Source organism: Solanum lycopersicum, chromosome 12 (genome assembly GCF_036512215.1).
Source record: "Solanum lycopersicum chromosome 12, SLM_r2.1".
Taxonomy (NCBI): domain Eukaryota; kingdom Viridiplantae; phylum Streptophyta; class Magnoliopsida; order Solanales; family Solanaceae; genus Solanum; species Solanum lycopersicum.
In genome coordinates, this window is record NC_090811.1 from 64,395,594 (window position 1) to 64,419,350 (window position 23,757).

The window sequence follows — 23,757 nt, forward strand, 5'->3', positions numbered from 1 at the left end:
TATGGTACACACGCTAAGTGACAAATCCTTTAGGTTGTTGGGTCAAAGCAGATAACACATGTAATGTGCTTGGACCGTGACATCTTTATAGTACTATATAAGAATTATCTAGGCAAATGTGACTAAAGACTGAGAAATTAACGAGAAGTAGAACTTTTGCTACTCATAAATTTACAACAAAAATAACCTATCTCTGAAATTTCCTCTTTTTCATCTACAAATCCTATTTTGTATACATATAAAAGTTGTTGAAGAATTTGCACTATATATGATGTAACTCATGATCTTCTTAAGCCCGAGAAATACACTTTATTTATTTTCTAAGTTAATTAAATGTGTGACTAACTATATTCATCAAAATTATTTATCTTCTTTAGAGAGTTTCATATGAATAAATTTTCTTATTTATAATTTTCATTAAGGAGGTTTAATATCTAAAAATGCAAACATATGAAGAAAGTTTTACATCAACTGTATATACATAAAAATAATGATTTAACAATATATAAATAATTATTTCGCTCAAGAGTGATTCTTTAGTATAAGGAGTTCGTAAATATATTTGATGTAATTAACCCAAAAATAATACTTTTGTAACCCTCTCTACGATCATGAAATCTATTTTTTTTTTTTTAGCTTTTCATAATTACAAAAATTACCAGTATTGAGTATTTAAAAACTGAATTTATGAGAATATGGGTTATTTTGAAATAAATGTTGTAAAATAGGACTAAAAGTATTTGTTTTTTGAAACTTAAGGACCCAAAACGACATATACTCTTCCTTTACGTTTCTCCCACATCGAGCTCAGAGAGAAGTTTGCAGAAGGATAAGAAATGTAGCGAAGCAATGGGGTTCGTCCCTTCGGGGACATCCGATAAAATTGGAACGATACAGAGAAGATTAGCATGGCCCCTGCGCAAGGATGACACGCACAAATCGAGAAATGGTCCAAATTTTTTTGCCGGCCGTCGGCGCTGGTGCTCCGGTCAGTCTGTATTTTTTTTGCCGGCCGTCGGCGCTGGTGCTCCGGTCAGTCTGTATTTTTTTTACCGGCCGTCGGCGGCGCGTAAGCTATTTGGAGTCTTTCAGTCAGTTTTATTTTCTGTTTCTTCTGGATTCAATTAGTATATTATCAACATTTGATTTCCATGGCTCCTCTCGTAAAAAAAACCTAGTTCAATTAATATATTGTGATTCTGTTTTACTTCCTTGGTTTAGACTTAATTTGGATCTGTAGTTTTATCAGTACATTCTGATTCTGTTTTACTTCCCCAATTAATTTGCATCTGAAGTTTGATCAGAATCCCCAAATTCATGTTTTTGCTAATTAGGTTAAGCCGTTTGATTGACTTACTATTTTGTTGTAATTGTTGGTTACAATTACAGTAATTTCAGTTTAGATGGCTAATACAGCTTCTATCAGAACAAATAACTCAGCCTTCACTGCTATGATTCACTATATAACCTTTCACTAATTACCAATATGCTTTTATATCTATCTTTACAATTTGAATTTGTTACCTAAAATGCGTGGAGGTCAGGATTAGGTTAGAAGGTTAGTAAGAGTATTCTTGCACTTTGTTATATTTTCTTCTATGGTTATTACTTTCCGTTGTTTCATTTTGTTTGAATCTTGTTGTTTTGCTGTCATATTTCTTGCTACCATGCTTCGAGTCCTTTTCTTTTCTTGTCGAGCCATGGGTCTATCGAAAATAACTTCTCTACACTACAAAGTTAAGGTCTACATCCTACCCTCACCGGAACTCACTTGTGGGATTACAGCGAGTATGTTGTTGTTGTTGAATGGATTCGTTGATGTAAATGATGGTGTATGAAACTGATAGTGTTATGAGATAGAATATGTTCTTAAATCTAATTTGTGATTCAAACAAACTCCAAAGTGGAAATAAGTAGACATCAAGTATACTGGTTGTGTAATGGACCCTTATCGACAAGTCAATTCTTTTTATCTTATTCCAATTGCAGGGAAATTGGAATTTTAAATTCATGTTGTTTTCAGCTGATTAGCGTACTTAGAAATTGTTAATGTAGGATACAATCACAGGAATTTTTTTACTAGCAGGAGTTGGTAATGTTGATTCGATGAGGGAAACTAACTATCTTGTTGTCGATTCAAGTATGTTTTCAACTTATTATTGTGATTTAATAGCTGAAGAACTTATGAATGAAAGAAAATCGAGGTTGCTTGTTTTATCACTCTATTTTTTTTAGAAAGAATGTAATGTATATATATATATTTCCATTTCTTATGGTTTATAAGTAATGGTGAAGCAGATTGAAGATGCTTTTAAAGAATTCATCTCAAGGGAGGACATTGGGCAATATGGCAGAATCCGTACATCATTTCAACTGCTGCTTTTAACTTTGACATGGAGAATGTCGAATAAATTAGCATGTTAGTGCTTATTGGAGGTATGACGCCATAGCTTTGAATTTGTGAAACACTTAATATAGCAAAGTGGTTAAGGATTTGCTTTAAAATAGACTATCCATGGGTCCAAATTTGTGACATTGTAGTGAGACTCAGGCCAAATACCATTAGCAGGATGGTCCTTTGGACAATGCCGAATCTGAGAACTGTCAAGATTAATACCGATGAGAGCTATGATATATGATAAGGCAGGGAATGGGGGGATAGCCAGAGGTTGCAATGGGGATTTCGTTTTTCTTTTGCTTTTCCTGTACAATGCCAAAATCAATGGGGGATAGCCAGAAACATGTTCCCTATCAGTGGTTTGATCTCCATTCGTAATTGGACAATATACTATTATTCATAAGAAACACTTGGTTCAACAAAAAAACATCGATTCTGACAAAATCATGCCTCCAATTTTACATCCATGTACCCTGTTTTGAGTTTCTTGATCGTAACATGCCATAAAATGTTAACAGTTCTTGTCCCGATGATGAACTTTTAGCCTAGAAGTTGCTACTTGAAGGTAGGGGCCACTTCGTCGACATAGATGTCATGTAGCTTCTCCACAAGAATATGTTGAGCCTTATCCTGAGAGCTTATGCAAAGCACCATCAGATTTTTTCTGTTGTATGGACTGCATATACTTGTAAAACTTATGATTATTTGATCACAGACTTTGATGATTGTAAGGATTGTTTTGATCTTAGTGGCAGAGAGAATACTCGTTGGACAGTGAAAAAGGATGCTGGTGTTGACGTCTCTATCGATGAAGTGATACCAGTAACAAGGGATGGAGCGATTAGAATAGGTGGTACGTGGCTACATTTGCTGTAAGAATGAGAGGAAGGAACATAACGGTTGTATCGACTTCAATGACTTATTGACAACATGTTAGATACCAACGACACATTTACACTTGTTGTTTTTTGATTTAGAGGGTGTCAAGGCTTGGTGTGCTGTTTTGGCTTGACCATTTCTTCTGTGTTGGTTGAGCAATTGGAGAACGTGTATGCACTACATACTAATGGAGATTGCGTTGACTTGGTGTAAACACCCAGTGCAGGTAAGTTTTTTCCGCTTTCCTTTCGGCATTCTTGGAAACGTCATTGAAGAATTCTTGGTGACATTACTATATGCTCCAATTTTTTTTAACTAATAATTTAAATAGCCTCTATTTAGAAAAAAATAATTAATTAGAGATCAATTATGTTCTCTCTACTTCTCTTTACCTTAAATTAAATCCTATTCCAATAGAAAGTAGGAGAAATTAATAAAATAGTAGGAAACTTTTTGTTTCCGCAAGTTTCCAAAACAGAAAAAAAAAAAAGGTTCCTAAACATAATAGGAAATTAAATCCTTAAATGGTAGGAGAAATAAATAAAATAGGAAACAAATAAGTTTCCATAAAAGAAATATGAATACCAAACTCTATATATACTCTGTTCTTCACCTTCATACTCTGTTTCTTCAAAAAAAAGAAAAAAATCATAGTTAGGGAATCTAGCTTAGAACAATGAGTAGCTCTCAATTTATGTTTGTGAATTCGCGTAGGATTGGAAGTAGAAGTAGGCGATCCCCCTATGATCGTTCTTACAGAAGAAGACGATATGATCATCCCTTCGTTTTGGGATTACAAGCCACAATTACTTCACACAGTGACGAAATTACAATTATTAACGTCAGTAGTCGTGATTTAGTGGAAAGGGCATTAAGGCAGCAGCATGTACCAGACTATATCAATGGCGGATCGTCACCAAATTTTTCAGATGATTTTGATGATGAACTTCTGTTTGATGATGGAGAGAGTGAATTGTTTGATGATCAAGAGGCTTCTACGAAGGAGAAAGAGGACGATGCTATATTATTGGGGTGTTTTAAAACAAGAATTTTTCGTGCTGCTGATGGTGTAAACAATCCCACAGAAACTTGTGCCATATGTCAAGCGGAATTTGAGCATGAAGAGTCCATTGGGACACTTGGGTGCGGACATGAATATCATACAGGTTGCATCAAACAATGGTTGATGAGGAAGAAAGATTGTCCCATGTGTCGAACTTCTGTTTTGCCCTTAAAGCATAGCATATAGAGATTGTTTTATTATTATAAAATTTCGTTGTATTAAACGTAGTAAGACAGTTAGTTATTCTCAAGTAGTGGATGTAACGCACTAAATATTTTTTTATAAATACAATAACAATTTGTTTCCTATCCTAAATATTGTTAAGACACCACGAATTACCTTATCATTGACATTTAGTTTATGCAACTAACAATACGAACCATGGGCTTAAGTCGTCTGTCGTCACATATATTATCTCAAGAGACAAAACCATTAGATTGTTTGGTCCAAGCGGACAACATATGTCATGAGCTTGGATCGTGACATTTCAAAATTTAGTTACCTAAATATCTAATTTTCGGGGAACATAGTTATTTAATATATTGTTGCATTAACTCCTCATGTTGTTTGAAATGTTATTTTGATACTTGTGTCGATGCAAGGTAACAAGTATGACACAAAATGCCCAAATATTAACAACCTCATAAAGGCAACACAAATGGATGCTAAAGAATCTATACATCTAATACTAATCAGTTAGGGATGAAATTTAGTTGTTACGATAAATATTACTGACTACATAAACTAAATATAGGACAATCAATCGAAAATAAACTAATCGAGATACAAGCATCAATATATCACATTACTAGTGTCTACATAAACAAATTGTTCTTTGTATATATCAAAGATGTATAGTGTGTTACATCAACAACTTCAATACAACGGGATTTCTTAATAAAATAATTTCTATACTCTATGTATTGCTGGGCAAAACAGAAGCTCGACACATGGGACAATTTGTTTTCTCAACAATCATTGTTTTGATGCAACCTGTATGGTATTCGTTCCCACAAACCCAAGTGTCCCAATGGACTCTTCATGCTCAAATTCCGCTTGACATTTGACACAAATCTCTTTAGTTTCTGTCGACGAATTATTTACTCCTTCCGGCGGGAAAAAAAATTTCCTTTGTATTTTATTTATTTCTCTTAGTTTCTTTTAGAAATAGGATTTAAGGTAAAGAGAAATAGAGGGAACATAATTAATTTCCCACTAACTTTTTTTTTTTTTTTTTTTTTGTAAATAGAGGGTATTTAAATTATTAGTAAACAATATATACACATTCGAACCTTCTTTGCGAATAATTATCTATATGTAGTTAAATTATTATTTTTACGTATATATAATTAATGTGGACTTTCCTTCATACGTTTATTTCATTAGATTTTAAACTTTTTTAATGAAAATTATAAATGAGTAAATTTATTTATTATGAAACTCTATAAAAAGATAAATAATTTTGTTGAATATCTTTAAGTCACACATTTAATTGACAGAGAAAATAAATAACTTGTATTTCTCCCACTTAAGAAGATCATGATGAGTTACATCATATATAGTGCAAATTCTTCAATAATTTTTTTTTTGTCATTGTAAAATAGAACTTGTAAATGAAAAGGATGAGATTTTAGAGATAGGTCATTTTTATTTATAAATTTATGAGTAGCAAAAGTTTTACTTCTGATTAATTACTAATTCTTTAATCACATTTACCTAGACAATTCTCATATAGTACTGTGAAGATGTTATGACTCAAGTTAATGACATGTATCATCGGCTTTAACTCAACAACCTAACGGATCTATCTCTTGAACGCGACAATATATGTCAGCCACACGACCCAAGCCTATGATTTGTATTTTTAACTTTGAGCACATAGAACTCACGAGTTTGTACCTTGTATACAACATCACCGAGTCTAAAAACGCGCGTTACCGTGTAACAATTAAGAAAATCTTGGAAGAGAGTGTACTTAGAGGCATTTATATTGTCCAATTGTGCATGGAGATCAAACCACTGACATGTTCTCTTTTACATCATTCTGTGTGGAGAATTTGGAAATATTTTATAAGAAATAAACTAATTGACAAACTTTATACAAGCATCAATATAGATGATTTGATAATTCATGGTCTCTTAACAATATTTAGGATATGAAACAAATTATTCTTGTATATATATAAAAAAAATGTATAGTACGTTACATCCATAACTTGAGATCAATTCGACAGAATTTCATAATAAAACAGATCTCTCTATGCTTATGTATTTTGGGGCAAAACAGAAGCTCGACACACGGGACAATTTTTTTTCCTCGACAACCATTGTTTGATGCAACTTGTATGATATTCGTGTCCACACCCAAGTGTCCCAATGGACTCTTCATGCTCAAATCCTGCTTGACATATGGCACAAATTTCTTCAGTTTCAGTGGGATTATTTACACCATCAGCAAGACGATGAATTCTTGCTTTAAAATAGCTCAATAATATAGCATCGTCCTCTTTCTCCTCCGTATTAGCCTCTTGATCAACAAACAGTAGTTCATCATCAGACAGTAGTTCACTTACGAGTTGAAAATCATCTGAAGAATTTTGTGATAATCCGCCATTGAAATAGTCTGCATACTGCTCCCTTACGGCCCTTTCCACTAAATCACGACTACTGACATAAACAATTGTAATTTCGCGACTGTGTGGAGTAATTGTAACTTGTAATTCAGAAACGAGGGGATGATCGCGTTGTCTTCTAATGGAAGAACGATCATAGGGGAATGGCCTACTCCTATTTCCAACTCTACGTTGCGAGTTACTCATTGTTCAACACCAGATTTTCTAACTACGAATTTTATTTTATTTTTGAAAGGAATAGAGTATGAGGGTGAAGAACAGAGTATATATAGAGATGGATATTCCTAGTTTGTTTTCTGGAAACTTAATTATTTACTTCTCCTACAATTTAAGGGTTTTATTTCCTATTTTATTTACTTCTCCTACTATTTAAGGATTTAATTTCCTATTTTTGCTTTGTTTTGGAAACTTAAGGCGGAAACAAAAAGTTTCCTATTTTGTTATTTCTCCTTGTTTCTTTAGGAATGGGAAGGTAAAGAGAAGTAAAGGGAACATAATTAGTTTCCCACTAATATATTATTTTTATTGTAAATAGAGGATATTTAAATTGTTAGTAAAAAAAAAATAAAATAAAAAATATATATATATATATATATATAAAAGAAAAATGATAGTAATGTCACCAAGAATTCTTCAATGGCTTTTCAAACAATGCTGGAAAAGTAAGTGTTGCATTATAATTTGATATTGTTCATGTTATGGCTTTTGTTTCTTAAAATAACTACTCTAAACAGCTCGAACCCATGGTCATACCGAGACAGCTTTATTGTTGCTCCAAGGCTCCCCCTTCGAGGGCCACACACCATTCAAGGTTGACTTAGAAATACAAGTAAACCAGGCAAGTGGTGGAACTGTCACATGAAAGTTTTTTTTAAGACACCTAGCTTCCTATTTCAAACTCTGATTAATTTATTTTCCGCTTCTCAATCAGGTTTCTCACGTCAAGCTACCTTTGGGTCTAGGACAGTTAAAATTTTTCCCTGTGATGAGCAACTCCACATGTTCATAGCTACACTGTCTTACCTCCAATCAGCACTAACATGCTAATTATTCTACATTCTCCATGTAAAAGTTAAAACCAGCAGTTGAAATGATGTTACGGCTGCTGCCATAAACAAGAGGCAAAATAGAATAAAAACTCACATATTGGCTGATTAACGGTATAGCAATGTCCTCTCTTGTGGTGAATTCATAAAAGCATCTCCAATCTGCTTCACTGATATATCTAAACCATAAGAAACAGAAATATACATTACATCATTCTTAAAAAAACAAATTAGAGTGATACAAAATGTAAAATCTCCATCACCTCACAAGGACTTAACAACCCTAATCAAGCAACCTCAATTTTCTTTCTTCCATAATTTTTTCAGCTACGAAATCTCAACATTAGAGAGAACAAAAAGTTGAAAACATACTTGAATCGACAATCATATCAAGTTCGCTAAGTACGCTAATGAGAATATGAATATAAAATTCCAACTTCCCTGTAATTGAAATATGATAAAAGAACATGACGTGTTGATAAGGGGCCATAACACTACCAGTATACTTGATACCTACTATTTCCACTTTGTAGTTTGTTACAATCAGCAGTAAGCAAATTTATTGAAATATTATGTAGGACATCTCTATGGACAGGAGGGTAGATGCATCCAGGAAGGCATTTATAGCATGGGAGCAACTATGTAGTTCTAAAACTGCAGGCGGACTCAATTTACTGGATATCCAAACATGGAATAAGGCTGCAATAAACAAGTTACAAAGGAGTTTGAGTACTAAAAAAGATAGACTATGGGTGAAATGGGTTCATATGTACTATGGGAAACAAGGAACCTTATGGGATGTTCTAGCACCTCAAGCTTCATGGATGGAGAGGAAAATACTCCAAATACACAAAGAACTAGAAGTTATTGGCTGGAATGAGGAGTATGCCAACCAGATCGATAAATTTTCTATAAAACAACTATATAAAGCTCTTAGAGGAAATTACAACATCGGGCTGTGCAGAAGATGTTCACTGTGGCGTATGCGGAACTGAAGATGAGAGCCATAATTGTATATTCTTTCGGTGTCTGTTCTCATCTCAGGTGTGGCAGAAGGTACTCTGTTGGCAAAGTATCCATAGGGAGGGGCTCGAGGATGGGAATAGGAAATAACTCGAGTAAATGCCTAACGCAAAAGCAAGCAAGCAAGAGCTGAGGTATATAGGATGGCACTGGCTGCAAGTGCTTATCTTATTTGGCAGGAGAGGAACCAACGAATTTTCCGAAAGATAACAAGAACCCCTGCAATGCTGGCAAAACAGGTTGTTCAAGAGGTACATATAAGAGGAAGAACAAAACCAAGACTAAGCTATGTATTGTAAACTCTGAATTTCTACCCTGTGATAGTGATATTGTAGCAAGGAACTGATTGTAAAGATAGTAGAGATTGAAAGTTGCTGCAAAACTGGGAGCTGTCCAGTTTGCTTGTGTTACTGATCTGTAATGTTCATTTGGTAATGAAATATTTTACCTACCAAGAAAAAAAAGGAATCAGCAATAGATTTAAGAACATATTCAATCCAATTTTACACACCATCATTTACTACAACGAATCCTTTTCAACAACAACATACCCAATATAATCCCACAAGTGAGGTCTGAGAGGGTACGGGATTTACAAGACCTTATCCTTACCTTTGTGGGATAGAGAGGTTGATTACGATAGACCCTCGTTTCGACAGAAAAGAAAACATACATTGAAGTGTGGTAGCAAGAAAATATGACAGGCAAACCAGCAAGATACAAATGAAAATGAAATCAACTAATACTAATAGACATAGAAGAAAAGGAAAGGAAGTGTGACAACACTCTGTTTGCCTACTAACCTTTTAACCTAATCCTGACCTAGGTCACTACTTTTAGGTAACAGATTCAAATTGTAAAGATACATAGTGAAGCATATTGATTATTAATGAAAGATTAAATAATGAATCACCTCATCAGCAATCATAGCAATGAAGGCTGTGTTATTTGTTCGGACCGGTGCTCGATTCAACATCTAAACCAAAATGATTGTGATTGTAACCAACTACAAGAGAATTACCAAAAATAAAACTTATTCAATCACATAGCTAAACCTAATTAGCAAAAACGTGATTTTGGGGATTCTGATAAAACTACAGATGCAAATTAAATCTAAACCGAGGAAGTAAAACAGAATCACTATGTACTTATTGAATCTCCGAATAGATTACGCGCCGCCGACGGCCGGCAAAAAAAATACAGACTGACCGGAGCACCAGCGCCGACGGCCGGCAAAAAAATTTGGACCATTTCTCGATTTGTGCGTGTCATCCTTGCGCAGGGGCCATGCTAATCTTCTCTGTATCGTTCCAATTTTATCGGATGTCCCCGAAGGGACGAACCCCATTGCTTCGCTTCATTTCTTATTCTCCTGCAAACGTCTCTCTGAACTCGATGTGGGAGAAACGTAAAAGAAGGGTATATGGTTTTTTGGGTCCTTAAGTTTCAAAAAACAAATATTTAGTCCTATTTTAAAACGGTTATTACAACAATCATCCATATTATCATAAATTCATTTTCTTTTAGATAGATTCAATATAAACAATTTTGTTAATTTTCATTATCATTAAAAGAAAAAAAAATAGATTTCATAATTGTAGAGAGGGTTACATAAGTATTATTTTGGGGTTAATTACACTTATCAACTCTTGAGCGAAAAATTATTTATATGTAGTTAAATTATTCACTCTTTTGTCATATATATATATACAATTGAAATAAAACTTTCTTTATGTGTTTACTTTTTAGATTTTAAACATTCTCAGTGAAAATTATGAATAAGAAAATTTATTTATATGAATCCCTATAAAGAAGATAAATAATTTTGATGAATATCGTTAATCATGCATTTAATTGACATAGAAAATGAATAAAGTATATTTCTCCCTCTTAAAAAGATCATGAGTAACATAATACATAGTGCAAATTCTTCAACAGTTTTTTTTTTTATAAAATAGGACTTGTAGATGAAAAAGAGGATTTTAGAGATGCGTTATTTTTGTTGTAAATTTATGAGTAGAAGAAGTTCTACTTCTCGTTAATTATTCACTCTTTTATCATATTTGCCTAGACAATTCTCATGTAAAAATGTCAAGACTCAGCACATGACATATATTATTCGCTTTGACCCAACAACCTAACGGATTTGTCTCTTGGGTTTGATAATATCTGCCACGATTCAAGCCATGCTTTATATTTTTAACTTTGAACACATAGAACTCACGAGTTTGTAACTTCGGCTACTCCATCATCGAACCCATGGATGGTTTGAGGGAAATTTTATAATAAAACAATTTCTGTATGCTATGTTTTTAGGGTAAAATAGAATCTCGACACATGGACAATTTTTTTTCTTCAACAATCACTGTTTGATAAGACGTGTATGATATTCGTGTCCGCACCCAAGAATCCTAATGGACTCTTCGTGCTCGAATTCCGCTTAACATATGACATAAATTTCTTTAGTTTCTGTCGAATTATTTACTGCTTTAGCAACACGATAAATTCTTATTTTAAAATACCCGAATAATATCACATCCTCCTCTTGATCATCAATCAGTTCAGTTGCTGCTAGAGAATATAACTAATTTTTTTATTTTTTTTATAAATAGAGAGAGGCACTATTTAACAGGTAATTTATGTCCTCGTTATAGTCCAATTGCAGAGGAAAAAACATATAGTGCGTTACTTCAGAATATCTAACTGTCTTATTAAGTTTAATACAATGAAATCTTATAATAAAATAATCTTTGCATGTCAAGGTAAAATAGAAGCTCGACACATGGGACAATTTTTTTTTTCCAGTAACCATTGTTTGATGCAGTCGGTATGATATTCATGTCCACACCCAAGTGTCCCAATGGACTCTTCGTGCTTATATTTTCGCACAATTCTCTTCGGGATCTTTTACTCCATCTTGACTAATACAATATAGCTTATCTATCTATACATTATTATGATATACTCAAAAAAATTAACATAGTTGATTATACATGAAATATACAATCATGATTCAATCTCAATCAATCCAAAATCACCTCTAAACAATCCTAAATTTTAGATATAAAATCTTCTCAATGTTTCAAGTCTTTTGATATATAATTCGTAAGCTGAAATTTTTTGAGTAGTGACATTATAACTTGTGCTTCCACAACCAAGAAGAAGGACAATTGCTAAATGGACTTTCATTCACTATTTAACATTCAAGTCATTGTAGTTCCAGTTTGTATACAAAGGATCAAAACTAGCAACTTTTGGACTCTACATAATACTTTCTAACCAGCATGCAAAATTTGCATGAACTTTACCACAACTCCAAAATATTAGAAAGGAGAATGGATCAAGAGATTACAAAGAAAATAACAAAAAGGATTGAAAATGTACTAGACACCTATGATATATGTATGTATGTATGTATACGGTTAGCTTTGGCGGTTAGGATGAGAGTGCAAGCTCAGCCCATGCTAAAGACGATGCCTTGAGCTCTGCAGTTATGGATGTGTCTATATCACTCTCCAGCATAGCGCACAAATCTTTCATCGAAGTCCTGCTACTCGAATTTGGGCAGATACAGAGATTGACCACTTCAGATATCACTTTAAGGTCTTCGTATCTGAAATGTTTCAACTCGGGATCTACAACATATGGCAATACCTCTGGCAATTCAAGGAATTCTTTGGCCTGCCATATCAAAGTCAACTTGAGATTCCATAAAGCACGAGTCTGCGTTCTACATAGAGAGTTTTATCATATACAAAAACTTCTCACGTGGAAAAAAATGCTTACCCAATCTACTAAGCACCCTTTGTCTTTGCAATATGGAGGTCTTCCGCTGATTATTTCAAGCAGTAGTACTCCAAATGCATAGATGTTACCCTGCATGTCAAGATGACGGCTCTGTAGAGAATTTGGAAGGACACACATTGTTCCTTCACCACTGATAGCACCCGAGTTCTTTTCTGATCTGGCAAATGTTGTTTTCCAACTTTCAAAATCAACAAGCTGCGCCAGATAAATTAAACTTTGAGAGAAAAGGATATGGAAGGGGGGTTAAAAGGCACAAAAGGTTGAGCTTGAAGGAAACAAAAAATGGAAAAATGCAAGCCCAAATTGTTTGTAAGGAAACTCGGCTAGTTCAAAGACAAAATGAGCAGAAACCGTGGAGAGTAAACTAAAATTGTCTTATGGATGAGCATAACTGACAGTAAGATTAACCAGAAAGTTTAACAGCGAATTGGTTTTGCAGCAGTAATACTGAAATCGTTCGCTTACCTTGGGAGAAAAATCTTCTGTGAGATACACAGCATTTGAATTCAGTTCTGATATAGTGAATGGGGGATCAAGTTCTGAATGGAGATATTTCAGTCCTTTAGCGATGCCAAGAACTATTTTCATTCGCCGCGTCCAAGAAAGTTGGCATCCTTCTCCATCTGTGATAAGTTCAAAGAGTTTGGATTTCAGCTTCTAAAACATACAGTAAGCAAATGTGTAAAAAAATAGTTTTCCCACTCACAATGGAGGTGTTCATATAAAGTCCCGTTAGATGCATACTCGAACACCAACATCCTTGTGAAGGGACTGCTCTCTCTGCAGTAACCTAGAAGTTTTGCAGTGTTCTCATGATTTATTCTGGCCAATTCTGCTACCTGAGTTTGTAGGCCATACAGGTTAGAGCATTGCAGCAAAGATGAAATTTTTATTGCGGACAGAGCTCAGCAGTAGCCATGTATTTTAAGGAGAGAACAGGCTTCACCTCTTTCTGAAAATAAACCTCTAGAAAGGTGTTCCACTGCTCTTCTTTGACACAAATGGAAATTACAGCTAATTCAGGTCCGCCTTTCACAGTTCCTTTATAGACCAAGCTGTCTGGTGAGGATCCAATAATGTTGCTGAAGTCTTCACAAGCTACCTCAAGTTCTTGTCTGCTATATCTTACAACGTCCTTAAGCATCTCAGTATCTGACAAATAAACATTTGTTACCAATAGAAATTCAAATTACAATTAATGCTTCTGAACTTGTGATTGTAAACTCTATGTGACCTCACAAGTGGGGTCGGGGGAGGGTGAGGTGTATGCAGACATTAAACCTACCTTTGTGGAGGTAGAAAAGTTGTTTCCAACAGACCCTCGGTTCAAGAAAAAATATTTTCCAAAACAGGTTTTGAAAAATACAAGAATAAAGAAGTTATTGTGAAAATATCACAGAAAAGAAGGCATAATACATTAGGTGCTCTTTAACTTGGCCTCATTTCACACTTATGTCATTTAACTTTGGATGTGCACATGCAAACACTTAAACTTGTGTAAAGTTGAACAAGTAGGCACATGAGTCCAATGTGGCATAATAAACATAGGACACCACGTAGGATACAAATTGTCACGTAGGATGTCATGTAGGACGTGTGTGTTTATTTGTTCAACTTTATACAAGTTTAGGTACCTACTTGTGCACACTCAAAGTTGGAGGACATAAATGTGAATGAGGACAAGTTAGTTTGCTTATAAACAACAATAATAGTAAAAGATAACTGAAGTAAAAGAAACATTAGTTGTACTAAATTGAAGATCAGATCCTATATGAGAAAAAATTAAAGGTGTGTTCAGTAGAGGTAGTAAAAACGAGTTCCACAAGTGGTATTTCACATCAATTGTGTCTTCCCCACCCTCAACACACCTCATCTTCACCCCCCACTCCCCACTCCGTAAGCCCCATCGCCACCACCCAGGACCCCTACCCCATCTGCCATAGTATTTGTCTAGATTATATACAAATCCTATTAGGGTGATGTTGTCTACTTATGCACCGAACACAAGATAATAAGTAAGAAATCCACTTATTTTCTGGAAAATGTTTTCCAAGGAAACCATTTTTCCTAAGTCAATAATTCTTAACTGAAATTGCATGGTACTCACCTACATAAACTTCCATATGGTCTTTCAAATGGTCTTTCATACTTGCTGATTTCTTCCAAGGGATGATAATTGAAGATCTGTTCTTACACTTCTGAATGGCAGCCAGAATAGCCACAAGGAAGAGAGAACCTGCAATAACTCCAGTTACCAGTTCTAACACAAAAAGCCAGGTAGGTTTTGAAGCAGACTTATGTTTGTCTCTTCCATCAACAGTCCGGTGCTTATTATTGCTCTGTGCTGGATTGCTTTTGGCAGGTGGAGTGCCTCCTATAATGCAAAAGTTACAACAATCAATTCAATTATTTCAAAGTTGATCTGTTCAACTGCGACTGTTAGTGAAATGGGCAAACTTATTTGCAGAAGCCCCTTTAGGATATAGAATCTAAAGTACGCATGACCAGCTGGCATTTTTGCACACTTATGTATGCATAAAAGATTCAAAGGCTTGTTTAGTGATTCCGCTGAAGTGTAAGAGTTGTCTAGCAGATTACACATACCACATAAAGCAGTAGAACGCTGCCTGGGATCTTTTGCTTGAAGGCAATTTCCTTGAAAGCTAGTTCTACAGAAAGAACAAAATAATAGGCACTCAGAAACTGAAATAAAGAGTATAAAAAATGCTTGTGGATCAGAATTAAGAACTATACTTTGAAAGGTAATCCAGACACTTCGGTATGCTACCAAAGAAGAAGTTGAAGGAGAAATCAGCAACTCTCAGTTGAGATAAACGACAAAGACCAGTAGGTTTGGCACCAGAGGCATTCCTAAGCAAAAATAAAAGATGATTACTCAGAAACCAACTGTGAGTTAAAACTTAAAGGGATCTATGTAACAATTACAAGTTCAAGCAAGCATAGGAGGCTTTTACTGATTTTTCCAGAAAACTATACAGAATATTGCAGAAAACGTCAGTGATGACTTTTCAATATAAATGTTGAACTCTTTAAGATTTCATTACACTAAGTAATTGTGAAGTTTCTAGGAGAACAACAAATGTATTAAACTCAAGTTCAAGTACAAAAGACATACATGTCAACAGAAGTCTAGCACTATCAATCAAGACGAAAGAAAGATTGAACATTAGCCATAATCTTTCAATTTTAAGACTGTAAATGTCCAGACAAACTGCAGCCAACAATGTTGCAGCAAATCATATGCTAATTGAGATACTATAATGCTCTTAAGTCCTGGCAACATTACGTTTTAGAGAGAATCATTTAGTAAGGGTATAGTTAACGGCTTAAAAAAATGATTTCAAGTTTCAGATTTCCACCCCCTCCCTCAAAAAGACAAAAAGGCAGCTTCAAAGTGTACAAAATTGAAAAATCTAGTGAACCGCATCTATAAAGCATTGCATCAATGAATCTTCTACCAACGTGATACTGTAAAACCTACAGAACAGCAAATCCAAAGATTAAGAACGCATAGATTTGAAGAAATAGCACTGGTCCATATTCGACTTACATCCCATAAGCACTGGATGTAAAATTTGAGCCATTACTGGCAGGAAGTGGTCCTTTGAGCTTATTTCTGTCCAGACGAAGTTCCTGAATGTATATCAATTTACCGAGCTCAGAGGGCAATTTACCTGTTAATCCATTGGATTGAAGGTTTCTGCAGAGACATAACAAAGCTAGATGAGATAAGGAAGCTTCATGGAAGTCAAAAAGGATAGTACACATACAACAACGAACACTCAAATTGCACTGACATCTTTATAATGTTTGACAAATTGCCAAGCTCGAGAGGAATTGGTCCTGCGAGCTGATTAGAACCCAAATCCAAGACCTTTAAATTTTTCAACAAGCCAATCTCCTTCGGTATTGTACCAATCAGTACATTTCCATGCAATATCCTGCACATCACCAATACATAACTTTAAGCTTTTACCAATTCTTTTACGCACCGGAGTTACATGTATAAGTTTTTCATGGAAGTAGCTTACAGTTCTTCCAAATAAGAAATCAAATGCAAATTCGGCGAAATAAAACCCTTCAAAGAAGCACCAGAAATGTTACTGCAAAATTACATAGGAGACGTTGTAAACGCATTAGTAAAGGCTCAGTTGTGCTACTAACATGTACCGAAAAGTAATGAAATAAGTCACATCAAATTGAGAAAAATCAGTCAAACAAACAGATAGAACATAAACGAAAACGCCATATGCAGAAGGCACTTTTCTCACATTTTTATGACATGATCTTGTGCCATTGAGCAAAAAATTCCAGACCATCCACAAGGATCTGAATCTACGGCATTCCAATTTGAGAATACCAGATGCGGATCTTCATATATAGCTTCCCTGAAGTTATTTAGAGCATGAACTGTGCAAAACCAAATTACTCCCAAGTAAGAAACCTGATATCAGTTATGAATATCAACTACCAACTACATTGCATTAGCATTTCATCAATAGAGTATCGCAACACAAAAAAAAGCCAAGATCTTTACTAAACAACATCTTATAACTTTTTCTTTTCTTTCTACGAATCAGAGCGACAAATGGTTGAATCTTAATGGATCGAGGCAACAAGGACACTCTACCACATACAATATCACATCACATATTTATAAACAACATCATATAACTTGTTTTTCTTTCTACTACTCAAAGCAACAATTGGCTAAATCTCATTGGATCAGAAAAGCAAAATCACTCTGCAACTTACAATACTCAATCGCGTATTTATAAACGTGATATACTTTTTTTTTTCTTTCTACTACTCAGAACAACAAACGACTGAATCTTAATGGATCAGGTAAGCAAGACCATTCTGCCACTTACAATACCCGTCACTAATTTACAAAACAACATCATATAACTCCCTACATTGTCCTAAATCACACAAATTAAACTTCACAAACCAATCAAATCAAGATCTAAGCAACATAACAAGTTTATGAAATTGATAAGCATATACCTTCATTAGCTGGAAAAGCATCACATTTCAGAAAAACCAGCCCAACAGTCACTAAAACTCCAATTAAAACCCAATTTCTCATTTCTCCTCTTGTTATACTCATTCCCCATAAACAACAAAAAAGAACAATGCTTTCTACAAAAACCCAAAACTGAAAGAACCCATCATTAGAAGTACTTAAAAACAACAGAAGTTGGAGAAATGGGTCAATCAAGAAACAGAAAAATGAGTTCTTGATTTTGTTTTCAGTAACAAAAATGAGAGTAAGCTTGAGGATGAATCCAAGATTGTACAAAATATAACAACCCCAAGTATGGAAAAGTTCAAATTAAGAGAATGAAGTTGAAAGAAACCTACTTATAACTAGAAAATAGTACTAGCAAAACAGGAAGACTTGAGTTCAAAGAGAGTTTTGGTGACAAAAACAGAGACAGTTCATTAGAAGAATTGATAAAGATTTTTCTTATAGAGGAAATGGAAGAAAATGGGAGTAAAAAAAGAGAAATTTAAGTGCAAATGCAGATTCAAAGTGAAAAAAATGTACAGAGAGAGAGAGCGGCGGGGAAAAGGAAGTGGAAAAGAACAAGGTTGGTATGTGGATCGTGAAATGTGGTGAATTGACTTCAATTTGTTTTGGGTTGATTCAAGCTCGGTCATGTTTTATCGTAAAATAAAAAATATTTTATATTAGTATTATATTTAGTTATCGATATAAAAAATTTTATATTAAAAGTAAAACAAAGGTCATTCCATATATAAACAAATAGAAAATTGAGACTTTTTATTTAAAGATCAAGAAGTATTCATCATTTAATCATAATTCTGATCGATAGATCATAAATATAAATATAAATTGGGGTTGTTTATAAAAAAATTTATAAGCAATCCAGAGTGAAAAGAGTTAAGGATTTTTTTCAAATTCTTGAAAATTTCAATATTTAACTTCAAGTTTAGTTTCATAAATGTATGGTCAAACACGTTTTTTTGTTCAACCTAAAAAAAAGTGAAAAAAATTTTTTGATCTTAAATTTTGTTGTATTTATTTTTTTATTTATATTGAAATTTGAGTAATTTAAATATGCATTGAATGGAATTCATTTATGATAATGCTCTTCAAATATATGTTTTTTAGGTAAAAATAACATTCAAACTAATAAAAAATTATTATCGTCAATTAAAATTTTAATGCAAGATTCATACATATGAATCAAAATCAAAATCTTTGATTAAAGGAGAAACAAATCAATATCATGTATCGTACTATATTTTTTTTATTTTTTTATTTCGTGATAAAATAAAAAAGAATGAGCATAAAAAGTCCACCTTTTACCATATAGCGGCTAGGGCATTTTTCATGGCTATGAATCTATGAGCTCGAGATATTTAGTAGGCGTTTGATTATAAAAATTAATTTAAATTTTGAAATAGAATTAAAGATGAAGTTCTCTATTTCATTATATTTTTTCCAAAAAAATAAAGATACAATTTATAAAAATTATGAAAATGAGGTGGAAAACAAATATAGTATCAAGCTATTTTTCAAAATTTTAAATTTTAACTTAAAATTGTTTAAATTTTTCATGACCAGCATTAATTTTCAAGTACAATGAAAAATAATTTGAAATAATTAATATTTTTTGTGGTCAAACATGCAAAAATGCAGTGAAAAAAACAATATGTACTATGTACCTACTTAGACATCATTATTGGAAAACTGAAAAGAATAAAACAAAAAAAAACAAAAATCATTTTAATATTTATATACAATAAAAAAAATCTTTGTCCAAAAAAATTTTTTAAAAAAACTTTGTTCAAAATACTATTTATTGTTTGATTATGTTACAGTAACATTGTATATAGAATGTAGAGATGAAGGATTGCCATATTTTTATTTGGAAAAATAAGTACCCCTCAATTTATGTCGGAAATCTTAGAGAAATATTTATATTATACTAAAGTCTTATTATTTTCTAAATTTATTTTATAAGTAATTTTAATCCTTTTTGGCCTACGTGACACTAACTTGAAGAAAAAAAAGTCAATCGATGGTGGGCCCACAAGATAGTGTCATATAGGCCGAAAAGGGGTAGAAAATTATTAATAAAATAAATTTAGGAGATAATAGGACGTTAGTAATAGTATAAATGTATCTCTGAGATTTTAGACATAAGTTGAGAGGATACTTGTGCGTTATCCCTTTTTATTTTAATTTTTTTAATATAAATAAATTAAATGGTAAATTAAATAGTAGTTGGGACAGAAGACAGTGTATTTTTTTTATTAATTAAACATGGAGGGTCCTCCTTGACAGTGCTTATAAGCAAAACAATACCCAAAAAAGTGACATTTCTATAACAAAAAAAGTAGATTATTTTTTAAGTTAGAAGAAACTTGTTAATCCATGTTTACACTAAATTTAAAAGACTTTAAATTTTAAGGGTAAAAAATAAAATGAAATCATATGAATTTATTAGAAGAAGTTTGGAAATAAAATTATTCATTTTTAAAAAACATTGTCTCCGTTATAAGTTATCAAAATAAGAAAGAAAAAAAAGTGTTATTTCTTTTATCATATTTTTTAGTTTATTTAAAAAGGAATTTTTAAAAAAAAATTTACGACAATTCTTTAATTTTAATTTTTCATATTACATGATAAAATTTATAAAATTAAAAGATTTTTTGATATATTTTTAGTTTTTGATCACAAAAAAAATTATTTTTTTTAAATTCCATCTTAAGTCTTAGATTATTTCCCTATTTGACTTTAGAAAAAAATTGAAAGAAATAGGAAGCATTTTGGTCTTTCATTTTTGGCTCTCATAAAAGACAAATATGTTGCTGGTAGATATTATATATTTATCAAATTATGCATGAGGAGAATAAGATGAAGTTAGTCTAAAAGACCTAAAATTATATATAACATGTAATTTATGTAATTATTATGAATAGTTAAAATTTTATTTATGAGAATTTCTATCTTTTTCTAGTTTTGGGCCACTTATAGTTTGTCTTTTCCAATATCTATAACATTTCATTATTTCCACCCACCCCATGTTTTTGGGACATGATGTCTTGTGTGGGGATGTTTGAATTTCAAACCACACTCTTGCTTTTTATATTTTAATAAAATAATGACAAAAAAATTTATCATTTTTTATATTAAAAAAAACACAAAATACTTCAACCAGTGACAGAGTCAGGAATTTCTTAAAGGGTGTTCAGAAATAGCAGTTAATTGTGTTAAGGATGTCCAAAATATGTTATTCATCATTTTGTATATCATTTTACTCGTATATATACTATTTATTTTTTTACGAATTGGACACCATTACCACTATGTGGCTATGCCACTGACTTCAACAACCCTCTTAAATTAGCTGCTATATTTTATTTAAATACTTTAATTTATAATTTAGTTTAATCAAATACTTGAAGATCATAATCTGTTACTAGTAATTCAATATTCGATTCAAATTTCAGAATTTTTCTTACATGTGTTTTTAACCTCGGATAGATTCTAATTTCAATATAAATGGTAAGTGAAATGTCAGTGACTCTTTCTCTCACCGCCCTAAATAAGAAAAAGAAAATGATTGGGTGATGTAGTAAAATATTCGAAAATCATAAAATATTTTTATGAGATATTTTCATCTCAAATTTTAGAATTTTTTGTACGTATATTCTTGACTGGAGATCGATAAGCTCCTAATATAAATGGTAAGTGAAATATCACAACCCAATTCTCTTTAATTATCTCAAAATTCTTGACTGCAGATCCATAAGCTCCTAAAAAAAAAAAGGTTGGGCAGTATACTCAAATTCCACTCCATAATTATCTCCATAACTTACTTTAATTTAAGTTAATTTAATTAAGGAGTAGCTAAATTTTTAAAATAAGATAAAGTCCCAACCCACTTATGTTGCTATTTAAATAGTTGACATGTTATCATTTGATAACTCTTTGTGTGATCCAGCAAGACATTAATTATGATTTATGATTTCACATACACTAATTAAATTTTTCATAATCATACTGATTAAAGCGTTAAACAGATAACCAATTATTGTTTTACTTATCTTTGTCCTTCTATATCTCTAAATCATTTAATGATTAGTATTTTCATTAATGTTCATATTGTAAAAATACTAGAGTTAAGGGTTAGATATTCTATCCCTTTCACAAACAAAAAAGAAAAGAAGAAAAAACTAAAACGCAAGAAATTTCTCCAATTAAAAAGTGTAAATGCATACTATCTCAAGATGGTTAATTAATTCTTTTCTTTATTTATTATTATTATTATTATTATTTATTCTATATTTTCATACTTTATTTTGATATAAATATTTTGCTTAGCTTGGAGATTTATCGAAAATAATATTTTTATCTTCACAAACAGTGCAGAGTAGGGCAGGCTGTGTATTGGTCGGTTCGTTTCAGCTTGAAGTTTATCGGGTTGACTTATTGGTTATAGGTTTGTAGAGATGTTAAATCGTCATACAACTACTAAGATATTGACTTATTGATTATTGATTTATCGATTTTGATCGTTATCGGTTTAACCGCTAATTTGACTCAAGAAAAAACATTGAAAATCACTTAAAAACAAGGTGATAAACCAAATAATCTATGCACTTGAGTTCACAAGTCATATTTTGCTCAAAAGCAAACACTTTTACATTGTAGAAAAATCAAGTGTTTGAGACAACCAAAAAAAAAAAGTAAATCAAACTCTAAGTCAAGGACTTTATATACAAAATGATATAAATATAATTATTTAATTTACTATCGGGTTATCGGTTAACCAGTTAAGAAAAACTTCAAACCATTAAGAACCAATAATTTGAAAACAAAAAAAATAAAATCGTTATTAAAAACACTAAACCAATAACCCAATACTATCAACCAATAACTTTTTTATCGGTTCGATTTATCGATTTCGGTTAGATTTTGAACAGCCCTAATGCGGAGTCACCTTACAATTAGGAAGTTCATTTGAACCCGTTCGATGGAAAATTATATTATTTATACATGGTTAAAATAATATTTTAAGTTTATTAGTATATACATGTCGAACCTCTTTCTGCTACTTCGTGTGTCTGTTTTTCAGATTTTGAATCTCTTTTGAAATCGTGACTTCGCCACTATAGGCAACACCTTCTTCAAAACTAATTTTAAAAATTATACAAAATATATTATTGTATCGATTTGCATGGTTGTTCTTTTTGGTGTCAATTAGGCAAAAGAGTAAAGAAAAAGAAAGAAACTATTGGGATCATTGATGTCATTTGAAAATGGGAAATAGGACAAAATAAACAATTCATGCCTTTGTCAATTTATAATATGATAAGGTCATTAAAACCCCTAAGCTACGTCTGTTTTTTTGTTTATTTATTTTGTGTTTAGTATACATCATCCCCTTTGTTGTTGCAAGCACACAGATGCCTAAAGATAAGGGGCACAATTGCTCCGAGGATAAGTTACTTCGAGATTATTATTTTATTCTTAACGTGGAATAAAATAATATTAAATTTTAAAATAAGATTCTGTAATTTTATTTTAATTAAATATGGGATAAATTTATCTTTAAATTAATTAATTATCCCTTATTATTGTATCATACAAATATGTCACTGAGAATTATAAACTGCAATATTATTTTGAATTAAGATCTCTTGGTCATTTACTTCCGAACATAAGTCAATGAGATTTAATATGTACATAAGTCAATGAGATTTAATTTGTATCATTTGTTCATGGTATCAACTGAAGAACAAATCCATAAATCCAATCAAAGCCCATTAGGAACTATGGGTTTATATTTGGAAAAATTATATATAATAGCAAACTAATAATTTAAAATAAATGGAGTAGTTAGGGTT

At 32.4% G+C, this 23,757-nt stretch overlaps 1 protein-coding gene, 2 long non-coding RNA genes and 2 other non-coding genes across 7 annotated transcripts; 2 read left to right on the forward strand and 3 right to left on the reverse strand.

Moving 5' to 3' along the window:
- The first annotated feature begins 806 nt into the window (after nucleotides 1-806).
- Nucleotides 807-4,655, forward strand: LOC101244467 (uncharacterized). Its single transcript, XR_011213469.1, has 5 exons — nucleotides 807-988; nucleotides 2,299-2,436; nucleotides 3,148-3,251; nucleotides 3,376-3,503; nucleotides 3,992-4,655. It is a non-coding gene; the product is annotated as an uncharacterized lncRNA (long non-coding RNA).
- On the forward strand, nucleotides 859-961 carry LOC112939957 (U6 spliceosomal RNA). The gene has a single exon (XR_003244912.1). It is a non-coding gene; the product is annotated as a U6 spliceosomal RNA (small nuclear RNA).
- A 1,833-nt stretch (nucleotides 4,656-6,488) lies between the features above and the next one.
- On the reverse strand, nucleotides 6,489-10,452 carry LOC101244646 (uncharacterized). Of its 3 annotated transcripts, none has more exons than XR_011213472.1 (6): nucleotides 10,191-10,452; nucleotides 9,956-10,048; nucleotides 9,357-9,490; nucleotides 8,878-9,261; nucleotides 8,117-8,198; nucleotides 6,489-7,004 (listed from the first exon to the last, which is right to left on the reverse strand). It is a non-coding gene; the product is annotated as an uncharacterized lncRNA (long non-coding RNA). The 3 variants fall into 3 exon arrangements; XR_011213471.1 differs by having other exon boundaries at nucleotides 8,878-9,269; XR_011213470.1 differs by having other exon boundaries at nucleotides 6,489-7,007; nucleotides 8,878-9,269.
- LOC112939958 (U6 spliceosomal RNA) lies at nucleotides 10,279-10,381 on the reverse strand. The gene has a single exon (XR_003244923.2). It is a non-coding gene; the product is annotated as a U6 spliceosomal RNA (small nuclear RNA).
- Nucleotides 10,453-12,212: 1,760 nt separating the features above from the next.
- On the reverse strand, nucleotides 12,213-18,512 carry LOC101260913 (probable LRR receptor-like serine/threonine-protein kinase At1g63430). Its single transcript, XM_004252525.5, has 13 exons — nucleotides 17,878-18,512; nucleotides 17,142-17,280; nucleotides 16,902-16,973; nucleotides 16,668-16,811; nucleotides 16,421-16,570; nucleotides 15,604-15,720; nucleotides 15,454-15,518; nucleotides 14,957-15,223; nucleotides 13,796-14,001; nucleotides 13,556-13,688; nucleotides 13,315-13,472; nucleotides 12,829-13,044; nucleotides 12,213-12,723 (listed from the first exon to the last, which is right to left on the reverse strand). The coding sequence occupies exons 1-13, from the start codon at nucleotides 17,978-17,980 to the stop codon at nucleotides 12,478-12,480; spliced, it is 2,016 nt and encodes a 671-aa protein (XP_004252573.2). The 5' UTR covers nucleotides 17,981-18,512; the 3' UTR covers nucleotides 12,213-12,477.
- Between the last annotated feature and the right edge of the window lie 5,245 nt (nucleotides 18,513-23,757).

What these genes read in the sequence shown, in the direction of transcription:
- LOC101260913 (XM_004252525.5), bottom strand. Translation starts at nt 17,980, where the DNA reads ATGAGTATAACAAGAGGAGAAATGAGAAATTGGGTTTTAATTGGAGTT. An exon ending in ACATCCAGTGCTTATGGGAT is followed by an intron (nt 15,721 to 16,420) that starts GTAAGTCGAATA and finishes ATTTTTGCTTAG; the next exon opens with GAATGCCTCTGGTGCCAAAC. An exon ending in GCGTTCTACTGCTTTATGTG is followed by an intron (nt 15,224 to 15,453) that starts GTATGTGTAATC and finishes TTTGCATTATAG; the next exon opens with GAGGCACTCCACCTGCCAAA.